Here is a 21222-nt window from a genome sequence, read left to right as displayed (position 1 = left end):
TTTTTTTGTCTGTGCTTGAGTCCATTCGCAAGTCGTGAAATTGAATAGTTTTAAACAGTAAGAACTGGGCAACTTCATACCAACCCCCTACTTCACCCCTTTATCTTTCCCCTGCACTTTCAGCTACCGATAACATCATCTTAATAAAATAATTACCTTGAAGCCGGATACACTTGTTCCTTCGATTGAAAAGCGTATGATGAGAGTGAATTTGAGAGTGAATCAGAATATGGTGTTAGTAACATGATGACAGTTAACATAATGGGGCCTCATTCAGAAAAATGGCCGACCAATTATATACAGAGTGTATTCGATAAATAACAACTTATAAGATGTGTGTAATTAAGAATACACAAAAAATGACTAACGATGACTCGGGACATAAAGACAATATATTTATCATTCTCGTGATTTTGGAAAGTTTTTGGTAATAGAGGATATGTTACATATTCAACAATAAATAGCCAAACTGTTTAAAATATCCACTCGAGTGGGAACATGAAGACTCTGTAAGTGGGTGGATAATAATACTATGTCCTTTCTTAATTTTTATATCCACCCCCTGAATCACTCCCGTATTTCTGCCCCAGGTTGATTCAATCCGTCTATTCTATTTCTATCGAGTAGTCCCTAAACGTATAACGTATATCCATATACCCCTCGTAATATTTCAGTTGCAGTAACATGTGTTCAGCTTCGAATCATCAACTGCTATAAACCGAATGTGGTTCTCATTCCAATCGAGATTTCTTGCTAGTATCTCGAAAGGATATGAGCCGTTATGTCTTTATAGTTTGCCATAAATTAGATATATGTATATGGCTCGACGCTGAATCGGTAATATATTTAATTAGAGGAAGTTTTGCATGTGTGTTGTACTGATTTTGGAGGGCCTTTGTCTCTATTGGTGACCATCAAATTTATGATTGTAGTCCAACAAACCAAATCTGGTACTGCCTCCCGTAACACGATTGGTCAGTAAGGGGTCCATGTACAACGTACCTTCATGGGGGTTCAAATTAATTCTCAACGGTGAACGGTAACCGTTATTGATGAGCACAGTTTGAATTTTCAGTTATAAACGGGAAGAAAAAATCCATCGGAAACAACTGTTTTCTAAAAGGAAATCTAGGGAAATCATTAGGTCCCTTTTACTATACTTCGACCGTATCGTAAACGGTTTTGCCAGTCTTTTCAAACAATCGTATACCACTTCTTCCATTTTTCAACCAAACTCTCCCATTTTCAAGAAAGGAGATAGAGATATTACAAATTATCGGCCTATCTCTATTATTTGCAACTTTGCAAAGGTTTTAGAGATTCTGCTGGATCGAGTTATATATCGGCATGTTATTTGCAATATAAGTATAAACCAACACGCTTTTATGAAAAATCGTTCAACGGTCACCAATCTTCTGACTGTAACCCAACATATTGCTGAATCTATTGACAACATGGCCCAAACTGATTGTTATTTACAGACTTTTCTGAGGCCTTCGACAGGCTTGACCATGGCATTCTACGAAACAAACTAGTCCTCTTTCAGTCCTATCTACGGGATCGAAAACAATCAGCTCAATGCTTTCAAATCTACCAAATATAGTGCTTCTTCCGGTGTTGCACAAAGTTCAAATCTGGGACCGTTGCTCTTCAATATATTCATTAATGATATTGCAGATGTTATAGATGTGTATTCCCTTTTATATGCCGATGATCTAAAACTATACTGCCTCGTCGAGAACATATATGATTGTGTGAACCTCTCAGCAAACATAGGACGGGTTGTAGAATGGTGTTATCGAAGTATCTTGTCACTGAACCCGGATAAATATAAGGTCATCCCTACAGTTTGAAAACGAATATCTTGATCTTTGATTATTCAATAGAAAACGTTTCCCTGGTGAGACCAGAAACATTTACTGATCTTGGCGTCACATTTGACACTGCACTATCATTTAATAGGCATATCGATAATGTTGTCACCTCCTCCTGTCGTTTGTACGAATTAATTGTACGTAACAGTAGCGATTTCAAAGAAACTTCGACCTTAAAAACTTTATTCTATGCTTTCATAAGATCAAAGTTAGAATATGCGTCAGTTGTGTGGAGCTCCTTTTATCAATATCACATTGATAGAATAGAAGCAATTCAACGACGATTTTTAAAACTGCTAAGCCTAAAAACCGATGGCATTTATCCTCCAAAAAGAACAACCCACTCTGAATTGCTACAAAAGCATAACTTTTGCAGTCTCGAAAAAAGGCGTGAATATTATAGCATTGCACTAACTTATAAAATTATCAAAAGCATAGTTAACTGCCCAACATTACTGGAAAACTTTAATATTTGCATTCCTATAATCTGTTCCAGACACCCGAGTACTTTCTATATAAAAATATCTCGCACAAATGTTCTGGAGAATTCTCCGATCCATACCATGTGTAAAGTGACAAATTCTGTTCTGTTCTGTCAAATATAAAATCCCACTTCCTAAAATAATTGTGTTGTCATCTAGAATGAATATAAAATGTGTAGTCTTTATAGTCACTTGCTTGTGATGTATTTATTATACTCTGTTATTTCCTACTCTGTAATTGGGCTATGTCCTGTAGAGTATTGTATTACAAATAAATAAATAAATTTGTAATGGAGGGTCTTCCAATAGGGACTCACAAGAACTCGGCCTTTCACAGATCACAACTTGGCGAATTTTGTATCGTGACTTGGGCTTGTACTTCTACAAAATTCAGCTGACCCATGAACTGAAGGTAATGGGCTCTGGAGCAGTTGGCAACTGACCTTAATTGAATGAATGGATAATATTGTCGAATTTAGGACAGAAGAACGTATTATGTGATAGAGTATTGATATAAGCAAGTGAAACTTTTGTTGAGTGAAATTACTAGTCTCCATCAGCACGCTTTTGGATGAATTTTCCTCCTTAACTTTTGAAAATTATTTAGATGATTTCCTTTGGTCGACTATGGTAACATCAGGTACCAACAAGATAGTGCTGCACCTCACAACATAAAGCAGGTATCTGGTTATCTTAGTGACGATCCAGTAAGATGGCCACCGAAGTCTCCAGATCTCAGTATCCTTGATACATTTTTATGAGCTACACTGAATGGTAGATATTTCTGACGTAGGGAATACCAAGATATCGAAAACCTCCAACACAACATCATTAGGGAGTTTTGGAAATTGCGAAAAAGGGAAACAAATCGCACATCTTTCTGCCTAAAATAGTTTCCGGGATCTGACTGATGAAAGTCGAATTTGAAATACTCGGCATACACCAACGACCAGTTGAAGGATAATCTAAATTCATATAAATCTAGACGTGGGATTATTGTCACGACATTCTTAATCCGGGATTTATCGGTGTTGACAGACAGTCTGGTCCAAATGTAAATAAAATCTGTATGTGGAAATCTGGAGTCATTCGTCTGATTTTCTTTCAGATTTTTGTGATCGATTTCCGATAATCACCCAAACTGAAAACACGTTGATATTAATTGTATTATAAATATATATATGAGTTGATTGGGATAAAACCACAACTAATTAGAGAAGTCTGACGGCTTTATCATTTATGCCCAATTATTCAAGTTAATATTGGAGTTTCTCAAGTGTTTTCCTCAAAGGCGGCCTACGTGTGGTAAATCTACAAACCCTGTATTCGAGCGTCGAGACGCGTAAAACAGGATTATTCGCTTCGTGATTCTTCTTATTGATTTCCTTGAAGAACTTGCTCGAGAGCTTTGATAGGCAAAAAAATTTAATGAGGCTCACAATTTTGTATGAGTCATTTGATTCCAACATGTTTTCACGTGAGATTTGATTCTCCGTTTGAAATTAGTAGTGATCAACCGTGATGGTGATGATTCATGTACATACATATATAATCAAGTAATAATTCAATTTAGTACTACATATGGTTGTGAATCATATTTCGCAAAAATTTTTAATTTTCCAGAAAGACAGGCTCCTTCGTTTCGAATTTGTCATAAATAGTTTGTGGAAAAATCTCAAGTCGCAGTGCAGTGAAGAAACAGACCTTTTCCTGACTAAAATACAAACATTTTGGCAGGTTTATGAATCTACTTAAGTTTGTAATATCTCATTAGTTCCGACTTCCATTGTTTGTTATTATGTAAAATGATTTGAAATCCCTGAAAGAACTGAAAAAGAAGAATACCTGAAATTAACAATTATATTAAACAAAAAACCCTAATATGAAATAGTGAAATAAAATACAAGTAAAAATAGAACAATTGAACAAAAAATAAAAAGTTGAGAGATTCCAAGGCTTTTTGACATTTTCAAAATGTTTCAAACCATAAAAACCGCATGGGATCTATGGTCCAGTTCTTCTGCCATCCTACGCACCGTTTGTGATGGGTCAATTCCTAATGAATTCCTCATGAAAATATTTTCAAGAATCTCACTCATGAGTACACATTCTTCCACAAAAAAAAAAGGAAAATAGTACTAACTAGCACAATTTGTAGTTTTTAGGGGGTAGTTGTTAGGTAACCACAAATTTGTAATGTTTTCATCGTGCACTAATTATCAAAATTTGTAATCCATTATCTCACGTGTTTTTTGTTTCGTCTAGGATTTAGGGTGAACAAAGTGGACCTTGAAGAAATTCTTTCGAAATCAAGTAAGTTTTTCTTTTTGTTTTTTGTTTCGGTTTTCACAATATAATAACAATTTTTTATTTAATTATTTTTACACACAGTGTCACCACTTTTTGATATCTACGTTTGCCAGAGTATCATGTTGGTTGATATCTGTCGTATAATCTTCAGCTATCTATTTGAAAATATTTGTATTGTAAAAGGTCTAGTTTCTTAGCAGAATTTCAACTTTGAGACTACGGTCAAGCAAGTAGGAAAAACAATGTTTGTTTCAGTATGATTGACAATGTTCACTTTCGAATGATGGATGTTGAAATATTGATGGGTCATAAAGATGTACCAATCTGAAGAAAAAACATTAGTATCAATAGAGTAAGAGCAGCTAGAAAGAAGTGAGAATTATAATTGAAGAAATTATAATAAAGCAGAAAGTTTAAAATAGCTATCTTACAAATTTTCATCCAATCATTATACATATAAGCATAATCAATTCGGATTTTTTTACTTTATAAGATCATTGGATGAAGGAGTCGCATTTTTGGTGGTATGTTCATAAAAAAAGTTATATTTTCACCTTTAAAACTAATTTTGAAAATATTTATCGAGAGTAATTTTGTATGCTCTCTAATCGTCTAAGCAAAAAACGTTTGGGATCATAACAAAATTGGAACAGGAAATTATAATGTGAATGGAAAATTTTTGTTCGTGTAGACGTAGACCACCGAGAATATTTGCATCTCAAGTGCATAATATCTCTAGTTTTTTTTCCTCCGTATAACTCATCTGTAACTGAGAAATTTGATAAACCTCTATTTTGAGCAATTCCACACTTTATAACTAGGACCATCAATTTGGAGGTGACAACTCGTTCAATCAAACATCTAAAAATAAACGTTCCACTTCTAGAAATCATGAATATTTCAAGAGCTTTTTCCTTTGTTCGTTTTATAATGACCGTTTCTTTGGGGATCATCATTCTTATTTATTTTAGGCTACTGTCTGCCACGAAACTGACGAATTTATTTTGTTTCTGTTCTAAATATTTGAACACATATTAATTCTTGGTAAATATTGAACAATTTTACGTGAGCGAATGTCGGAAAAAGTGCATTCTCACAGAGCGCTGTTCAATGTTTTGATAAGATTTATCTGTGTAAATGTTTATTCAGCTCAGAGGAAGTCTCTTCAGTAATATATCTACTGAATTCTCAATGTCAGGGTTGGATAAAGATATGAATAACATTTGTTGGTTATAGAGACATGGAATGTTTGAATGCTGGAGCGAGAAGAATGGATTGTTCGTTTTGCGCAGGGTAAACTTGTTCAGTTATGAATTTTTTTAGGGCCAATATTTGTTAGAATACATAATACAGGTTCAGGGTTGCGACGATATGTAAAAATTATCCCAAATGGGTGTTTCTGTAAATCCTCAAAACTATCCGTGGAATTTATTTCGCTTATTCGTATAGTTTCATTGGTGCAAATACGAGAAGCGTACGTTTCAACCCAATATGACCACTGTAGAGAAGATTCATGAGCTTTTATTCAGGAACAGATGGTGACATCAATAATCTTGATGCGGTACTTTCATAGACCCTTTCATGGCTCATTAAATTTAACGATATAGAAACAAATCAGTTTCTTTATTCAGTTTTTTCTAAGGACAAAACACAAGTACTTCAGGAAAATTTTTAAGGCGCTCTAAGAGCGGTGTCACGTGGATTTGAATCGCTGGAGATTAAATTCGTTTGAAAAAACGTTCTCAGGAACTTTATTCCACTTGATAGAATTTATGATTTAAAAAAAAACGGTTCCTCAATTTTAATATTTAGTTGCAAAAAACGATTGTTAATTAACAAACGCATTTTTTAGCAACAAAGAAATTTTTTTAAGATACCATTTTTTTTCTAAAAATCATGATTTTTTTCAATTAACATAATGCAAAAAAAATTGTCGAATTGCTTATAAACAATGTATTTGTTTATAATAAATTTATTAACAATAGCTGTAAAAAATTAAAAAAATGTATTATTAATTAGTTTTTAGCCATGAGACATTGAAACAATAAAAAATTTGAAAAAAAAATTTTGTAATGTATTTTTTATAAAATTATAATTTTCAATTGTCAATAAAAAAATAGAAAATAAGGTAACAATTTTTTTATTTTGGCAACGGTAATCTATTTTTTGCCTATTAAGGATAACTTCAACAAAGGAAAAAAATGCCAGGGTTTTAGTTTAATAATTATAGGGATTTTTATATTAACTTTCAATTCAGAAAAAGTTATTAATTAACAAATTTATAATTAACGTTAAAATTGGGATAAAAATTTTTTGACTGCGGATTATTGTTTATTGATGTATCCCAACATTACATGAATTTTTTCATTCCTTAATATTTACATTTAATATGTTTAAATTATTTTTTTGTTTTTATGTCGGAGTGACGAAAGGCGCGCGGAAGCCAGACTACCCGCTTTTGGCTCTATTTTCAGGGCTCTGTAAAAATTATAAATAATCGACATACAAATTATGTTTTCCAAACAATGGAAAGACTTTTTAAAAACGTTTATTTACACTTATTCAATGAGCTTTAGGACAGAGCCTTCGGCTGCACAATAAATGGAGTCAACTTACTAACTGACTAATCTTGAGAATATCAGAGTTTATATATAAAAAGGAAAAGTGCATTAGATCATTAACATAAAAGCATTACATCGTTTAGTGTACTTATCTAAGTAACCTATGACATATTTATGAGATTAGTAGTACAATGCGTTATTCATAAGGCTACATAACTCCTCCCTTGCCAAGATCGGAAAATAAGGGTTCCTTGTTTTGCGATGATTGGGTTTGGTCTTTGGAACTTCTTTGCTTCCTTGGTTTGATGAATTTGAAGTACATCGTGGCAGCTATTCCGATTGAAAGTATTAATATCATGAGGCTGGTATTCGTCCACGCATGGCTATCGTTGATTGGTTGCAGATTTTCCACATGGAAATTCTGTGCGATCGTCTCAATATGTTTCAGTTCATTTCCGTCGATGGATTTTAGTTTCATTGGAGGCAAAGGCTGGTTGGATTCTTCTCTAGTGATGTTTAACTTAGGAAGTTCGAATACTAAACTATCATGTAGTGTTTCCTCCTGATTGAATGCTTTTCCATCTATTTCGACATGGCAATTTTCGAGAGTGATTATAGATGGTTGTGTGATTTGGTATATCCCATTCGATTCGCAGTTGGCTTGTAGAGTAACTGTTTGCACTGGTATCACAAGTACTTGATGTGCGTTTATCTGGGTTATTCTTGTTTCACTGAGAGTAACTGATATTCCTTTGCAAATATTTTTGCCTGATTTGATTATGTCGGCAATGCATGGTTGTGTTCTCTGAAGTTGGGAAGTTGTGCAGTAGTAGAGGTTCTCAATTTCCGGGCATCTTGTTGCAGTTGTCCAATACTCATTTGAGTTGAGCAAAAGGAAAGGTTGTTGAGGTAAAATCATGAGATTGGATATGGGGACAGGATACATTTGGAAATATTTGTAATTATTTGCTATTATAGGTGCATGAATTTTAAAAATTATGAAACCTTCTCGTATAATTACTTGAGTTGAAAATAAGTTGTAGTAGTTCATGAAGTTTTGCAACGTAGGAATTTGTCTAGTCTCGTAGATTTTGTTCAATTTTGTAATAAGTAATTTCAATCTCTGTGGTTCTATAATTGAACTATGCAATACGTTGAGTCTAGCAAAGGATATCGCATTTTCTATATTCAAAATCAAGTTTTGAATTGAGTTAAGTTGTATGATAAGATTGTCGATCGTATTTGCGAATGAGAAAGCTTGCTCTAAATTGATAAGTTCTTTCATTTCTTTTGATAAACCTTTTATTTGGCTCTGTAGTATATTTTGGTTGGTTACTAGTAAGTCAAAGTCTTTGGTATATTTAGTTGTCATTTCTTTGAGGATTGTGTTTTGATGTATGTCATTAGAAAGTAACTTTTGTTCATTTTTATGCAGTGCTTCTAGATATTTTGTGAAATACTTTTCGTCATCGGAGTCAAGAGTTCCGAATAACCATTTCGATAGTTTTCCAACTCCGTCAAAAAGTGATCTTTGTTTTCTAGAGTTTCGTGAAAATGTTTTTAGTTTACCTAATATTATTTCACCTAAATGTAAAGCATGATTTATTTTATTATTGATGATAATAGAATAATGATTATTACTAGTATTCAAAATTTGCTTAAGGTTATTTAATTCTAAGTTTATATTTGAAGTTAATTCTAAAGGTTGACTTAAATTAATATGATATAGGAATGAATGTTTTGAGGTAATAAGTTTAGCGTATCCTAGTTGAACTGGGAGTATTGGATTTTTTATTTCCATTATTTTTAAGGTGAGTAGCCCAGGTAGAAAGAGGAGAATCGTCGTTAGGGAGTTCATTTCTTTCTCTTGTCTGGTCTGTAACAAAACGTTGGGGTTTTAAAGATTGCAAATGATATAATTTGTTGTTGGTTTTAAATTTATTGTCTGATATCAATTCTATATTTTCTAGTTTTTTATAAGGTTGGGTAGCTTTATTCTGAGTTTTGTTTGGTGGTTTCATTTTATATGTCGATTTACTAGTATCAATGTTGATTTCCCTCTGTCTATGTCTATTTGCTCTTTCCAAGTTTTGTTTTTGAGTTTTTGTTAATTTATTATAAATGAGGTCTGAGAGAATTTCCAGATTTTTCGAATGTTCTTCTATATATTGAGTAATTCGTTCGTTTTCGTCCATTTCAAATGGGTTTTTATAGTCTAAACGTCCTCGCAATATTTGAAAAGGGGTGTATCCAGTAGACGTGTGGATACTATTGTTATAAGATAAGAGGGCATAATTCATTAAGTGATTTAATGGGAGGTCTGGTTTTTCTTCACGTAGCGTTCTAAGATTTTCAATTAGACTTGAGTGGAATCTCTCAATGGGACTATTACTGTTGGGGTTATAAGCTGTAACATAATGTATATCAATTTGGTGTAGTAAACAAAAATCTTGAATAACATGATTTTTAAATTCCAGTCCATTGTCACATGTGATTTTATTTGGTATTCCATAATGACTGATATATTGAATTAGTTTATTGGTGGTTTCTATAGCTGTTAATGAATTAACAGGGTAGGCTTGTCCGAATTTTGAAAAACTATCAATTATTGTTATGAAATATTGACCGGCATATTTGAATGAGTCAATATATAAATGTTCGAGTGGACTTTGTCCTATTGGTGTGGGTTTGAAGACGAGCGCTGTGGGGTGACGTTCGTACTTCGATTTTTGACAGATGTCGCATGTATTAATGTAATTTCTCACGTCTTTATCCATATCAGGCCAATAAAAATGTTTTTTAAGTGCGGTGAGGTTTTCATTTATTCCTCTATGTGTTGTCTTTGTTTCGTGATAATATTTTAACTTTAGTTCTTTTTCCGATTCATCTGTGACGTCTGTTACCATTTTAGTAGAGATAATTAGGTTGAATGAATTGTTTTTGAAGTTTTCGGTAACTGATTGAATAAATGGTATTTTCAATTCTTCAGATTTAAAAAGCACGCAATATGTAGTGTTAGGTTTCAAATAGTTCTTAATCAAATTTAGGAAGATTTCATGAAAATTTGAGTCTTCTGGGATTTGCCAATGTATGCGGTTTTTATCAAATATCTTTTCGTGGTTTGATTTTACTTTAGCGATTTTGTTGAGCGAAATGATGATCTGATTTTTGTAGGTATTTATGGTTTTTTCAGTATAAGGTATTGTTAATGTGGGTTCTTCATGACTAGTATGTACCGTTTCGTTATCGCTTATGCCTTTCTCTTGACTATTCGCGGGTTTTATTATTATATCTGATAATATGTGTATCTTATCGTTCTCTTTGGTACTAATACTTTCTTGATTTTCTTTAGGATTGACCGATTTTGAAGTAGGTGATTCGTTGAATTCTGAAAGTTCTAAGTCAATAATTCTATCTATCTCTTCCGGAGATATTTCAGGGATTTCATCTATGTTATTCATTATAGAGATGTTATCTATGTCATCTAATATATCCAAGGGGTGAATTTCGACACGAGATAATGCGTCTGCATTCGTATTATGTTTACCTTTTTTATAAATTATATTATAATCATATTCTTCCAGTTTCAAGCGCCATCTTACAAGTTTAGAATTAGGTTCTTTTAAAGAAAATAACCATTGAAGTGGTTTATGATCGGTTATTATATTGAATTTTGTTCCGAAAAGGTAAGGTCTAAAATATTTAGTAGCCCATATTACAGCAAGGAGTTCTTTTTCAATTGTACTGTAATTACATTCTGCTGGATTCAGTGTCCGTGATGCATATGCAATTGGTAAATCACTACCGATGGGTCCTTGGGATAATATGGCCCCAATAGCGAAATTAGAAGCGTCCGTTGTGACATTGAAAGGTTTCGAGAAGTCCGGGTATTGTAAAATTGGATCATTCATTAAAATTCTTTTACAACTTTCGAAGCTTTCTATGAATTCGGGTGTTTGTTTAATTTGTTTGCCTTTCTTTAAACACTGAGTTAGAGGTTTTGTTATTTTCGCAAAGTTATTTATGAATTTTCGATAATAACCGATTAGTCCTAGGAATGATTTTATTTCTTTCGCTGTTTTAGGAAGTGGAAATTTTTGGATAGCCATTATTTTCTTTGGGTTTGGTTTAATGCCTTCTGAAGTTATTACATGACCTAAAAACTCTACGGTTTTACACAAAAATTCTGATTTATCTAGTTGAATTTTAAGTCCGGCTTCTTGTAATCTTTGGAATACTAAGTTTAGGTTACTAATATGTTCCTGTAATGAAGTAGAAAATATTATTATATCATCCATGTAAACAAGGCAAATTTTATTTTGTAGATCCTTCAGTATATTGTCCATGGCACGTTGAAATGTAGCTGGAGCATTTCTCAAACCAAAAGGCATTCTAGTAAACTCGTAGTGACCATTTTCTACATTAAATGCTGTTTTTGGGATGGAATCTGGGTGCATTTCGATTTGGTGAAATCCGGATGCCAAATCCAAGGTGGTAAAGTATTGACTTCTGCCAAGCTTGTCGAGAATGTCCGTTATGTTCGGGATGGGGTATCTATCTTCGATTGTTTTTTCGTTTACTTTTCTATAATCAACTACTACTCTCCATTTCTGCTTTCCGCTTGCGTCGATTTTCTTCGGTACGATCCAGATCGGTGAGCTCCACGGCGATTGGGATGGTCTGATGATTCCGTCTTCCAACATTTTGTTGATTTGCTTTTCTACTTCTGGTTTATGAATGTAAGGGTACCTATACGATTTTGTGTGAACTGGGATTTCGTCTGTTGTTTTTATTTCATGTTTCACTTTATTGGTGAAAGATAATTTGTTATCCGATTTATGAAAAATATTTTTAAATCGATTTATTACTTTTTCTAACGCTTGTTTCTCTTCTGAGTTTAAGTGATCTGTTCTCAAGTCTTTCAAAGTGAACTCGTTTAGTCTATGAGCAGAGTCGTTGTTAATATTTTCATTTAATATTTCTTCTAATGAAAAACATTCAAAATGTGTGTCGCTGAAATGTGTCGCAAAAGGTCTGAGGAAATTCTCGTCGATTTCAATAATTTTCGTTGAGGGTTCTGTGTTTATAATTTCTATTGTGGTTAAACCATCTTTTACTTGAATTAAACTTTCTGGAATAATTAATGTTCCGTTATTTTTTTCTAATTGTGGAATTATTAGTTCCATATCAGGAATATTTGTTTTTATTCTTTTCATAATAGAAGAACAAGGTGGTATTTCTAATCTTTGAGTGTTGAAATCTTCTCGGTAATGTAGAGGAATTTGTACTTGATTGTTATGAAGAATCCTATTATGTAAATCAAGATTTAATTTCATTTGTCGTAGATCTCGTATGCCTATAATTCCATCGAAATAATCATGGAAATCAAATAAAACAAATTCTAAAGGGATTTTAATCGGGAAAAATTCGGGAAAACTTTGAATTCTAGCTTTGAATTGTGATTTACGTGTGCCTGCACAAGTTACAATAGGTGTATTGTGTCGTGTAATTGTCTCAGGGAAATATTTTTCGGCTATATAAGGTCTTAAGAGAGAAGGGTGGCAACCGGTATCAATTAAAAGTTTGATTGGTGGATTTTTTATTTGAATATATGGCAAAGAATTAGGAATGATATTATTCAAATCTATGACGGTATTGGAAAATATTCTGCTGTGTGAAAATCCTGAGTTTCTTCATGAGTATTCTGTGAATAGTCATCAGAATTTGTATTGTCGTTTCGTACGTCTCTATGGTATGTATTTTGTCTGGGGAGTGACTCGGCATTATAAAGCTCTTCTGATATGAAATTTGGTTGTCCTCGTTGTTGGAAATAATTATTTTGTCGAGTATTTTGTATAGTGGGTGTACGAGATGTGGTTGACATAGGTGTGGGTTTATTTGTAGGTTTTGGAGAATTTCTTGGGTCAAATACGTTTTTAGGTTTACCAAAAACTTGGGAATTGGTGTGGTATTGACGTGGGATTTGTCGTGATTGAATATTAATTGGTTGACTAGGAAAAGTTTGTCTAATAGTTTGGGGTTCGTAGAAATTTTGTGTTGGTCTTGTTTGTCGTTGATCGACGTTGTACGTATTGTCAAATCGATTATAAAAGTTTCGATTAGGTTGGCGGAAATTGTTATTTTTATTATTAAATGTACCTCTGTTTGTGTGATTATTCGTTCGTAGTCTGTTTCTATTTTCACTTTGTAAAAGATTTATCCTTTGTTCATTGTGAAAATATCTATAAACGACTTCGCTAGCTTGTGCTAAATTTTGTGGGTTTCTAATGTCAAGTAAAAGTCTAAGTTTGTCGTCTGAATTCGCCATTAAGACATCGAGAGCATTTCCTTCTGCTTGTTCCATCAATAAAACTTTACGAGGTTCGGGAACTGATGTATCTGACGTGATTTTAATTTCAAGTCGCGTTTTCATTTGTTTTATTTTTTCGAGAAAATCTAAAATATTTTCATTTTTGTTAATCGTTAGATGGAGAAAATCACGAGTTAGTGTTTGTCTGTCAATTCTATCTCCGTAATGTTCTCTTAAAGCTGTACGAACTAAAGGCCAGGTAGTCAAGTCAGGTCTACACATAAGAAAATTGAAAACGTCATCTTTCAATTTTGAGCAGATTGCATTAAACGTAAAGTCATTCAAATTATTGTCATTTGTACGACCATAATTATTGAAAAAATTATCACACCTTTTAATGAAGCTTTCTAATTGATAAGCATCACCTGAAAATATAGGTAAAAAGTCTGCGATAGCTTTTGCCGCTTGAATTGTGGGAGTTTGAATATTTACTTGTCCTGGTGTAATGGACATGTTTTCTAAGAGATTGGACAATTCTTCCGTTTTAGAGAATTAGTTTTAAACTTCAGTTAAATACGAGTAGAGCGTTTTGAAAAATGATTTTCGCGTTGAAAAGTCACTATAACGCTATCAAATGTTTTAATATTATTTTGTAAAAATATGATTATATACGAAAAGTTTTCAAAAGTAATTCAAATTCAGCACTTTTTGCAAATGTACAAGATGAAATACAGGAAAATAAAGGAAACTCAACACTTACTCAGAGTACCTTCTTTGTCCTGGGATTTGTAGTGTTCTTGATTGGAGATGAATGGTTGGAACCAACGATCAGGAACGGCGATTTTGCTTCAGTTCTGCCTTCTCCAATCCTACTCCGACTGCGCCAATTATGTTTTCCAAACAATGGAAAGACTTTTTAAAAACGTTTATTTACACTTATTCAATGAGCTTTAGGACAGAGCCTTCGGCTGCACAATAAATGGAGTCAACTTACTAACTGACTAATCTTGAGAATATCAGAGTTTATATATAAAAAGGAAAAGTGCATTAGATCATTAACATAAAAGCATTACATCGTTTAGTGTACTTATCTAAGTAACCTATGACATATTTATGAGATTAGTAGTACAATGCGTTATTCATAAGGCTACATAACTTACAGTTTCGGGAGTCGGGACTTTTTTTACGCAAATTCATTGATCTTTTCAAATCTTTTTTCAAATTTCCAAAATTTTGAAAATTTTCCGAGATATTGAGAAAAAACTAAAGCCCCATTTTTTTTCACTTTTATGTCTTTATTTTATGTCTTTATGTCTTTTGTAATTTTTATCGGGGCGTTACAAAAAAAGTACATGTGAACTAGACTATATATACTATTAGCATTAGGTACTTTTGAAAAGCCATGGTACATTGTATTGTTATTAAATGTTATTTCGATATGGTAGAAGATTTCCCAATGTTCACTGAAATGCAAACTCAGTCTGAATTATCGAACACCAGAAGTTTCTGCGAATATTTTGTTACGGATATAGCGTGCCGCGATGTAATTACAGATTCTTTATATCTCGACTTTAGTTGAAGTAATTTTATACATAAACAATTCACAGATATTGGCAAATCTGAGAAGCGCGGATTTGTTTCACGCAATTCTTTTGTATTTTGAAGAGTGGATATTGAATCACGAATGGATGCAATCTTCATGGTTTGTTTCAAAGTTTTATTTCTTTTATTTATTTTCCACTGCAGTGGAAAGAAATCATACATCTTTTGTCGAAAAGGCAATATTTTTCAGGATGTAAAGTGGAAAGTGGAAAATTTCCGAAGAATGGAAAAAACTCTACAAAAATGTGTAGATCAAGCTCAGAAATTCCTTTCTGATACAAACTGAAGAAAAAATCTATCCGAAACGACACGGAAACCATTTTTTCCCATTCAGTTCGTGCTTCAAACATTGATAATGAAACTGCAATACTAGCACCCTGCACAACATAATAAATCATATGAAATAATATTGAAAATTCTCACATATAATAAAAAATAAATCTCTAGATGAACTGCTATAAGTTTCAAGTTGAAACGCTAGTTTTCATCTGCTCATAACACGGCTGAAAACACTAATCTTTACGGAAGCGTAGAAGGGCCATATATTTTTATTATACGAGAAATTTCGAGGAAATTGCAACTTTGAAACTCAAAAATTTTGATTTCAATCACGCAAAATTTCGACTTCAAACTCGAAATTTCAAGTTTATATTCGTAATTTCGGATCTAAATTCATAAACAAAGATTTGAAGAAATACTTAATTTATTACACTTTCCAAATATTTTATAGATACGTTATCGAGAAAAAAGAATGGACAAAGTTGACAATTAACATACCTATTTTCATTTGAAATCATTCCATTAGATATTGAAACTGTCCTCTGCTAACGATATCACAGAAATACAATTGAACCTTATTTCCCAACGTACATTATTCTATTGCAAACACTTTTCCAACACTAGAACAAAAATAACGGTCTCTCGACCCGCGTTTCGCTAACCAAGGTAGCGTCCTCAGGAAGTCATATTGTTATCAACTAACAACACTCCTGATAATTCTATTTCATGAGCCTTCAGTGGATTGTAGCTTTGGTTTTCAATATTTTTAAAAAGTCTAGCGGTGTGAGGCAGGGTGTTGTGAAACGTCAATTCCTTTATTGTGAGGACGTTATCTTTTTCTACTGAAGAGCTAACAATATGATCTTTCAAGATACCACACAATGATATTTTTTGGGGTTGTTGCATGATTTTCGAAATAAATATGAGGATTAGAATCACATCAGTACCAACAAAAACAGAATAGTACGTGGGTGGTGATGCAGTTCATCTTGATTAGGATAATGCACCATTTTTATCGCTGAAAAAAAACTATGACATTGACAATGTTTAGTGGTGAATTTCATCAGTTCATGATATAAAAAGATTTGAAATCCCTGAAAGAGTCAATAAAATTAAAACGACTGACTGAAAATACCAAAAAAAACCTGAAATGAAATTACCTACAATAAAATAAAATACAAGCAACAATTAAATATTGAATAATAAAAAGGAAATTAAAATTAAAAGATTCCAATCTAAGTTACTTCAACGAATTTGTAGGTCTTACCGTTTCCGGAATAGCAATAGTGGGGTCAGCTAAAAAAACAGCCTGTATAATAATTGTCGAAAACAAAAAACAATCAAAACAAGTTGAAGAACTACGAACTGGTTTCAGATTTTCAGCATGCATGTCAAACGGAAATGCTCAAGGCTTGGCTACTGTTTCCATTCGAGTTATTGAAAGCAGGATGTTTAACTGATGAAGACTGAAGATAGTAGAAGACCAGATATTCAGATTCGAAGATGTTCGCCGCGAAGCGACATATTAAGATTCTCACAAACGTGGGTATTTATAAATAATGACCCCAGGAATAGGCCATCGAAATTCCTGACACTTTTCGAACGCGTTCACAAACCAATCCGTTTATATACAACTTTGAACTGGGTACTAAGAAGTTGAAATTCTACCACTCTGAGAATTGGTAATGATGTAAATATGAGAGTTTGTATTGAAAGGATAAATATCTACCGATAAGCAACGCAAGTGGTTCCGCCACTTATAATGGCTGATTTATGGCCACTTACTTTCTATTGAAAACTATTTCAATCATGATGAGATCATATGTGTATTTAATTTATATTTCGAAGACAGTGAATACAGATTTTCCAAGGGTTTCAACAATAACGAATCTTGAATATGAATGCTTTTATAATGAATACAAATTTTCAAAAGATGGTCCTCTGAAAGGCATTTTTGTGGGGAAATTGATGTTTCTTGTTTTTTTTTCAGGTATTTTACCTTCCACAATCAATAGAAAATCTAATAAAGTGTAATAATAAGGTTCATCTCAAAAAACCACTGAAAAGTTCAATTGTGAGACGATATATTGTTTAGTTTTGATGCTAGGGACTTTCATGAAAAGCAAATGTTTTTCTTTTCACTTCACTTCAAAGAAAGTAGGTTTTATGAGTTTTTCTCGAAATGTATTGTTTTTTTCACGTTGAAACTTTCAATTTTGGCGTTTGATGATCTCCAAAAGCTGATTTTCAATAAGAACGATGAATATGCTGTTTTTTGATCTTGTCGTGTATCGAATACATTTCATACAAAAATTCATGTCGATATACGTCAAATATAAATAGAACATCGATTCTAATAATTTTTTCACGCTTCTCCGAACACAGGAAGCCGCAAAGTGTCGCAGTCTGCCTCCTCTTCGTGTATTATCCGGAGTTCTCCAAAATGGGAACGGATTCACGTCGACTTCTATGAGAGCTTTTGATAAAAAAGCGACAGAGCGTGAAAATCGCCATGCTTTTCGGTAATACGACTCAGCTCATATTCATGCATGAATTCTTTTGATCTATATTTCTTTTGACTGACGAGGTGTTTTTATTCCGGCAAAAATGAATGTTCCGTTTGTGTTCCTCGAGACTCGGGAATAGAAAATAGTGAGCAGGGTGTTTCGTTGATGATGGCTCATCTTGTTCATCTTCAATGTTTTCAGTTAGATTTAACGCTTAATGGTTCACCAGAAGTTGGTCTGTAACAACATTGGATGTATGTTTTGCAATATGTCAAAAATAAATATAATGTCAAGGTTATATCATAATCAAGGTACAGTTCTAAAATTGCCTGTATTGAAAATGTAAAATAAGAAATGAAAATGGAGTAATTATCGTTCTTTCCACTCGGCAAGTTCCCTGCTGTTTCTGTCTGTCTGGACACGATTAATTAAATAACTACCAACATTTTCTATCTCGATGTTATGAATAATGTTCACTCTCTCCAATAAGCATAAACGACGTATAAAAATGATTTACGAAATAAAATATATAAAATGAAGAGGTTCAGAATACTAAATTTTGCAAACTGTACTATGAAGTTATTTCGAAAAATATTAAGTTTTGAGTGCGACCTGCAGAAGAAAAGCCTTATAGGATAGATTGGTCGGTAGGTGGTATTTTTTTCAATACAGCCGTCAGATAAGGTCATTAAATCTTGAAACTGTAGCCGAACCTTTCACTGAAGTATTTATAAGTAGGTACTGGATTATTTACAATCAATCAGTTTTGAATAATTAGTGAATGAATAAATCATTCTTCTGACGGGATACTAATGTTTCAATTCGGTGGTCGGAAGTTGACTAATTTGTCTATGAAATATGAATGATAATATACTCGTATTCTGCAACAAATTGATAAAACATAAATCGATTTCCACTTTCAATGGATCACTTGGCATGCTCGTACAATATTTTTGTTGAATTCGTTGATCTTGATCTTCTGCTCAGGAAAGACAGTGTTGAAAATTGCATACAACGGCAATTTTAAGATTTTTTTTCACGTCTAAACGACAGAACTTTGCGCTTGTAATACAAAAAGTAAACAGCTTTCTAGGTAGCTGGATATTGGACAGAAAAATGACAATTTATAGGCTCATTGAGATTAGTCATAGGTGTTTCTATAATTGTTCTATTTTTTCTTCAATCGTTTGGAAGATCTTCAACAAAAAATTTCTTTGATTTTTGTATCCTTATTCATCTTTATTTATTGTTTTTCATTCAATGATTGTATTATAACTACTGCTTTCCAGAAGGCAATTCAATTAGATATGTTTTTGTAAAAATACTCTTAAACAGTTAAAAGATTCGAATAAGGATGATTACACACTTCCAGATCGTACGAAGTTAGAGGGGGAAGTTCCAAAATCACCTTTAAACAGATGATATTGGAAGCTATTTTACGGGGGTTTTTGGCCGTGTTCTGCAGTTTTTTATTCATAAAATTACGGCCAAAAAACCCGGAAAATAGCTTTCACACAGCTAACTCCAGTTTTAGAAGAAAAAAAAAACCTTTTTGACGACGGCTTTATCATTTAACAAAAAATACGGGAAACTTATCTCTCTTAAAAATATTTCCTTTTCAATTCAAGTGATATTAGAAATAAACGAATCAAATATATAGTTATGTAAAAGTTTTTCAAGCTGTAATTGTGAATAGCAAACTGTTTGGGATTTTCATAAATTTTTTACAGTTTCAAAACCTACATAAAGATTTTGTCTCTTTTTTTTTCGGTTTGATCGATACATGGGTAGGTTTGTGCAGTTTTATTTTTCGGAAACTCACAAAATGTTAATATTAATCAACCTGTATAGTTTTTCCAATGTTGTTGGAAATATATCTGAGCAATATATCTGAGCAGAACTTATATAAAAATATGATGTATTTACTCCTAATACAGTTATTCTTTCACTCTCCTGCTTCTGTTAGGACCGTAATTAGCACCTACAGAAACTCTTGTAGTAATTAATAACTACAAAAGAAAAGAAAATCGTTCGGAACTATAAATGCTTTCAAAGCCCGTAAAATCTTTGTGAATAAGTCCATGACGGGTGTCTGTCTTCTTGGAAATTTCCCATCATCAGCGAAGCGTTGAACGAAAAGAATGAGAAACGAAATCCTTGGCAAGGTCTCTCAATGGTTATATAAATAAATAATTGCCACCTTCCACTCCAAGAGGAAACGGCGTCTAAATGCCGGTATTAGAATAGATTTAGAGGTTAGTGATCTAGCAGTAAAAATATGTTGATCGGTGAGATTGCAGAAGTGTTTTGTTACGCTGATTAATCATATCGATATGTGAAGAACTTATGAAGACATAACTTGAATTTTACTCGGTTATTTTCTTATTTGGAAAAAATATAATCTGAAATGTACAGGCTATCGTGAAAACGAAGAAAATTCCTTACAATTGAAACTTTTTCCTTTCACCGTAGGTTTTGCCTCAAAAATATATTATAATTAATTAATGATGATTGACAGAAATACAAAATTCAGACCCAGAAAACAAGATAGGATTGAGGACATAGTGATTTTTATTCAGAACCAGTATAATCATGAAAAAAGTAAATAAACAAAAAATACTCAGTTGTGAAATCTGCATCATCAATTTAAAAAAATTCTCATAAATTGGTGAAATCGAAAAATATTAAAGAATTTATGATAGGAAAGGTATACAGGTATAAAGGTATATATTTTATGACTTGAAAATATTTATGAAGTAGGTGTTTTGCTATTTTACAATATTCCATTGAAATATTATGTTTTCATTCTAAGACATTTTTTAGGTAATCACCGGTTGTTTCATATTTTTTCTATTATAAGATGATTATTATTATGAAAAATGAGAAATGAAACTTTCTATGATTTTAATCACCTGTACTTGTAACTAAAAAAACTCTGTCAGTAACCAAACAATGATAGATGTGTGATCACCATGCACATTTTAATCTATTGGGTGAAATAAACTAGCCTCCTTACGCTGGCCAATCAGATTCAACTGCAATCGGCTGGCCAAATTCATTCAGGTATATCGCTTCAGCTTCGGAGTTGTGAGTGAGTTGTGAATCGCCATCATGTTTGGCGCTTTCTATATTTTAAAGTTCAAAATTTTAAGAACTGATATAGCTGAAGAAACTGCTAATTCGTGTCCCTACACTCAACCTAAAAAAATTGCAAGTGTTATATTATTACCGTTTTCGCAACTAAGAGCAGTAGTAATTGACACCAGGTACAATTATTATTTGTTATTGAATCATTCA

The 21222-nt window shown here is 32.8% G+C and overlaps 1 protein-coding gene across 7 annotated transcripts in view; it reads left to right on the top strand.

Annotated features, from left to right (window-relative positions):
- The window catches only part of Abl (tyrosine-protein kinase Abl), a 61726-nt gene that overhangs the window by 6818 nt on the left and 33686 nt on the right, over positions 1-21222 (top strand). For 5 of the 7 annotated variants that reach the window (XR_002723926.2, XM_023174557.2, XM_023174559.2 and 2 more), the window contains exon 2: positions 4622-4669. The exons of the other annotated variants lie outside the window; for them this stretch is intronic. Coding sequence is in view for 4 of the 5 variants with exons in the window: in XM_023174557.2 (XP_023030325.2) it covers positions 4622-4669 (48 nt within the window). In the remaining variant the exon portion in view is untranslated. The remainder of the gene's footprint in view (positions 1-4621; positions 4670-21222) is intronic. 7 annotated transcript variants of the gene reach the window in all.

This window comes from Leptinotarsa decemlineata, unplaced genomic scaffold (genome assembly GCF_025532065.1).
Source record: "Leptinotarsa decemlineata unplaced genomic scaffold, Ldec_3_MD MMD2_tig00000035_RagTag_RagTag, whole genome shotgun sequence".
Lineage (NCBI taxonomy): Eukaryota > Metazoa > Arthropoda > Insecta > Coleoptera > Chrysomelidae > Leptinotarsa > Leptinotarsa decemlineata.
This window is presented reverse-complemented; position numbering and strand designations above follow the sequence as displayed.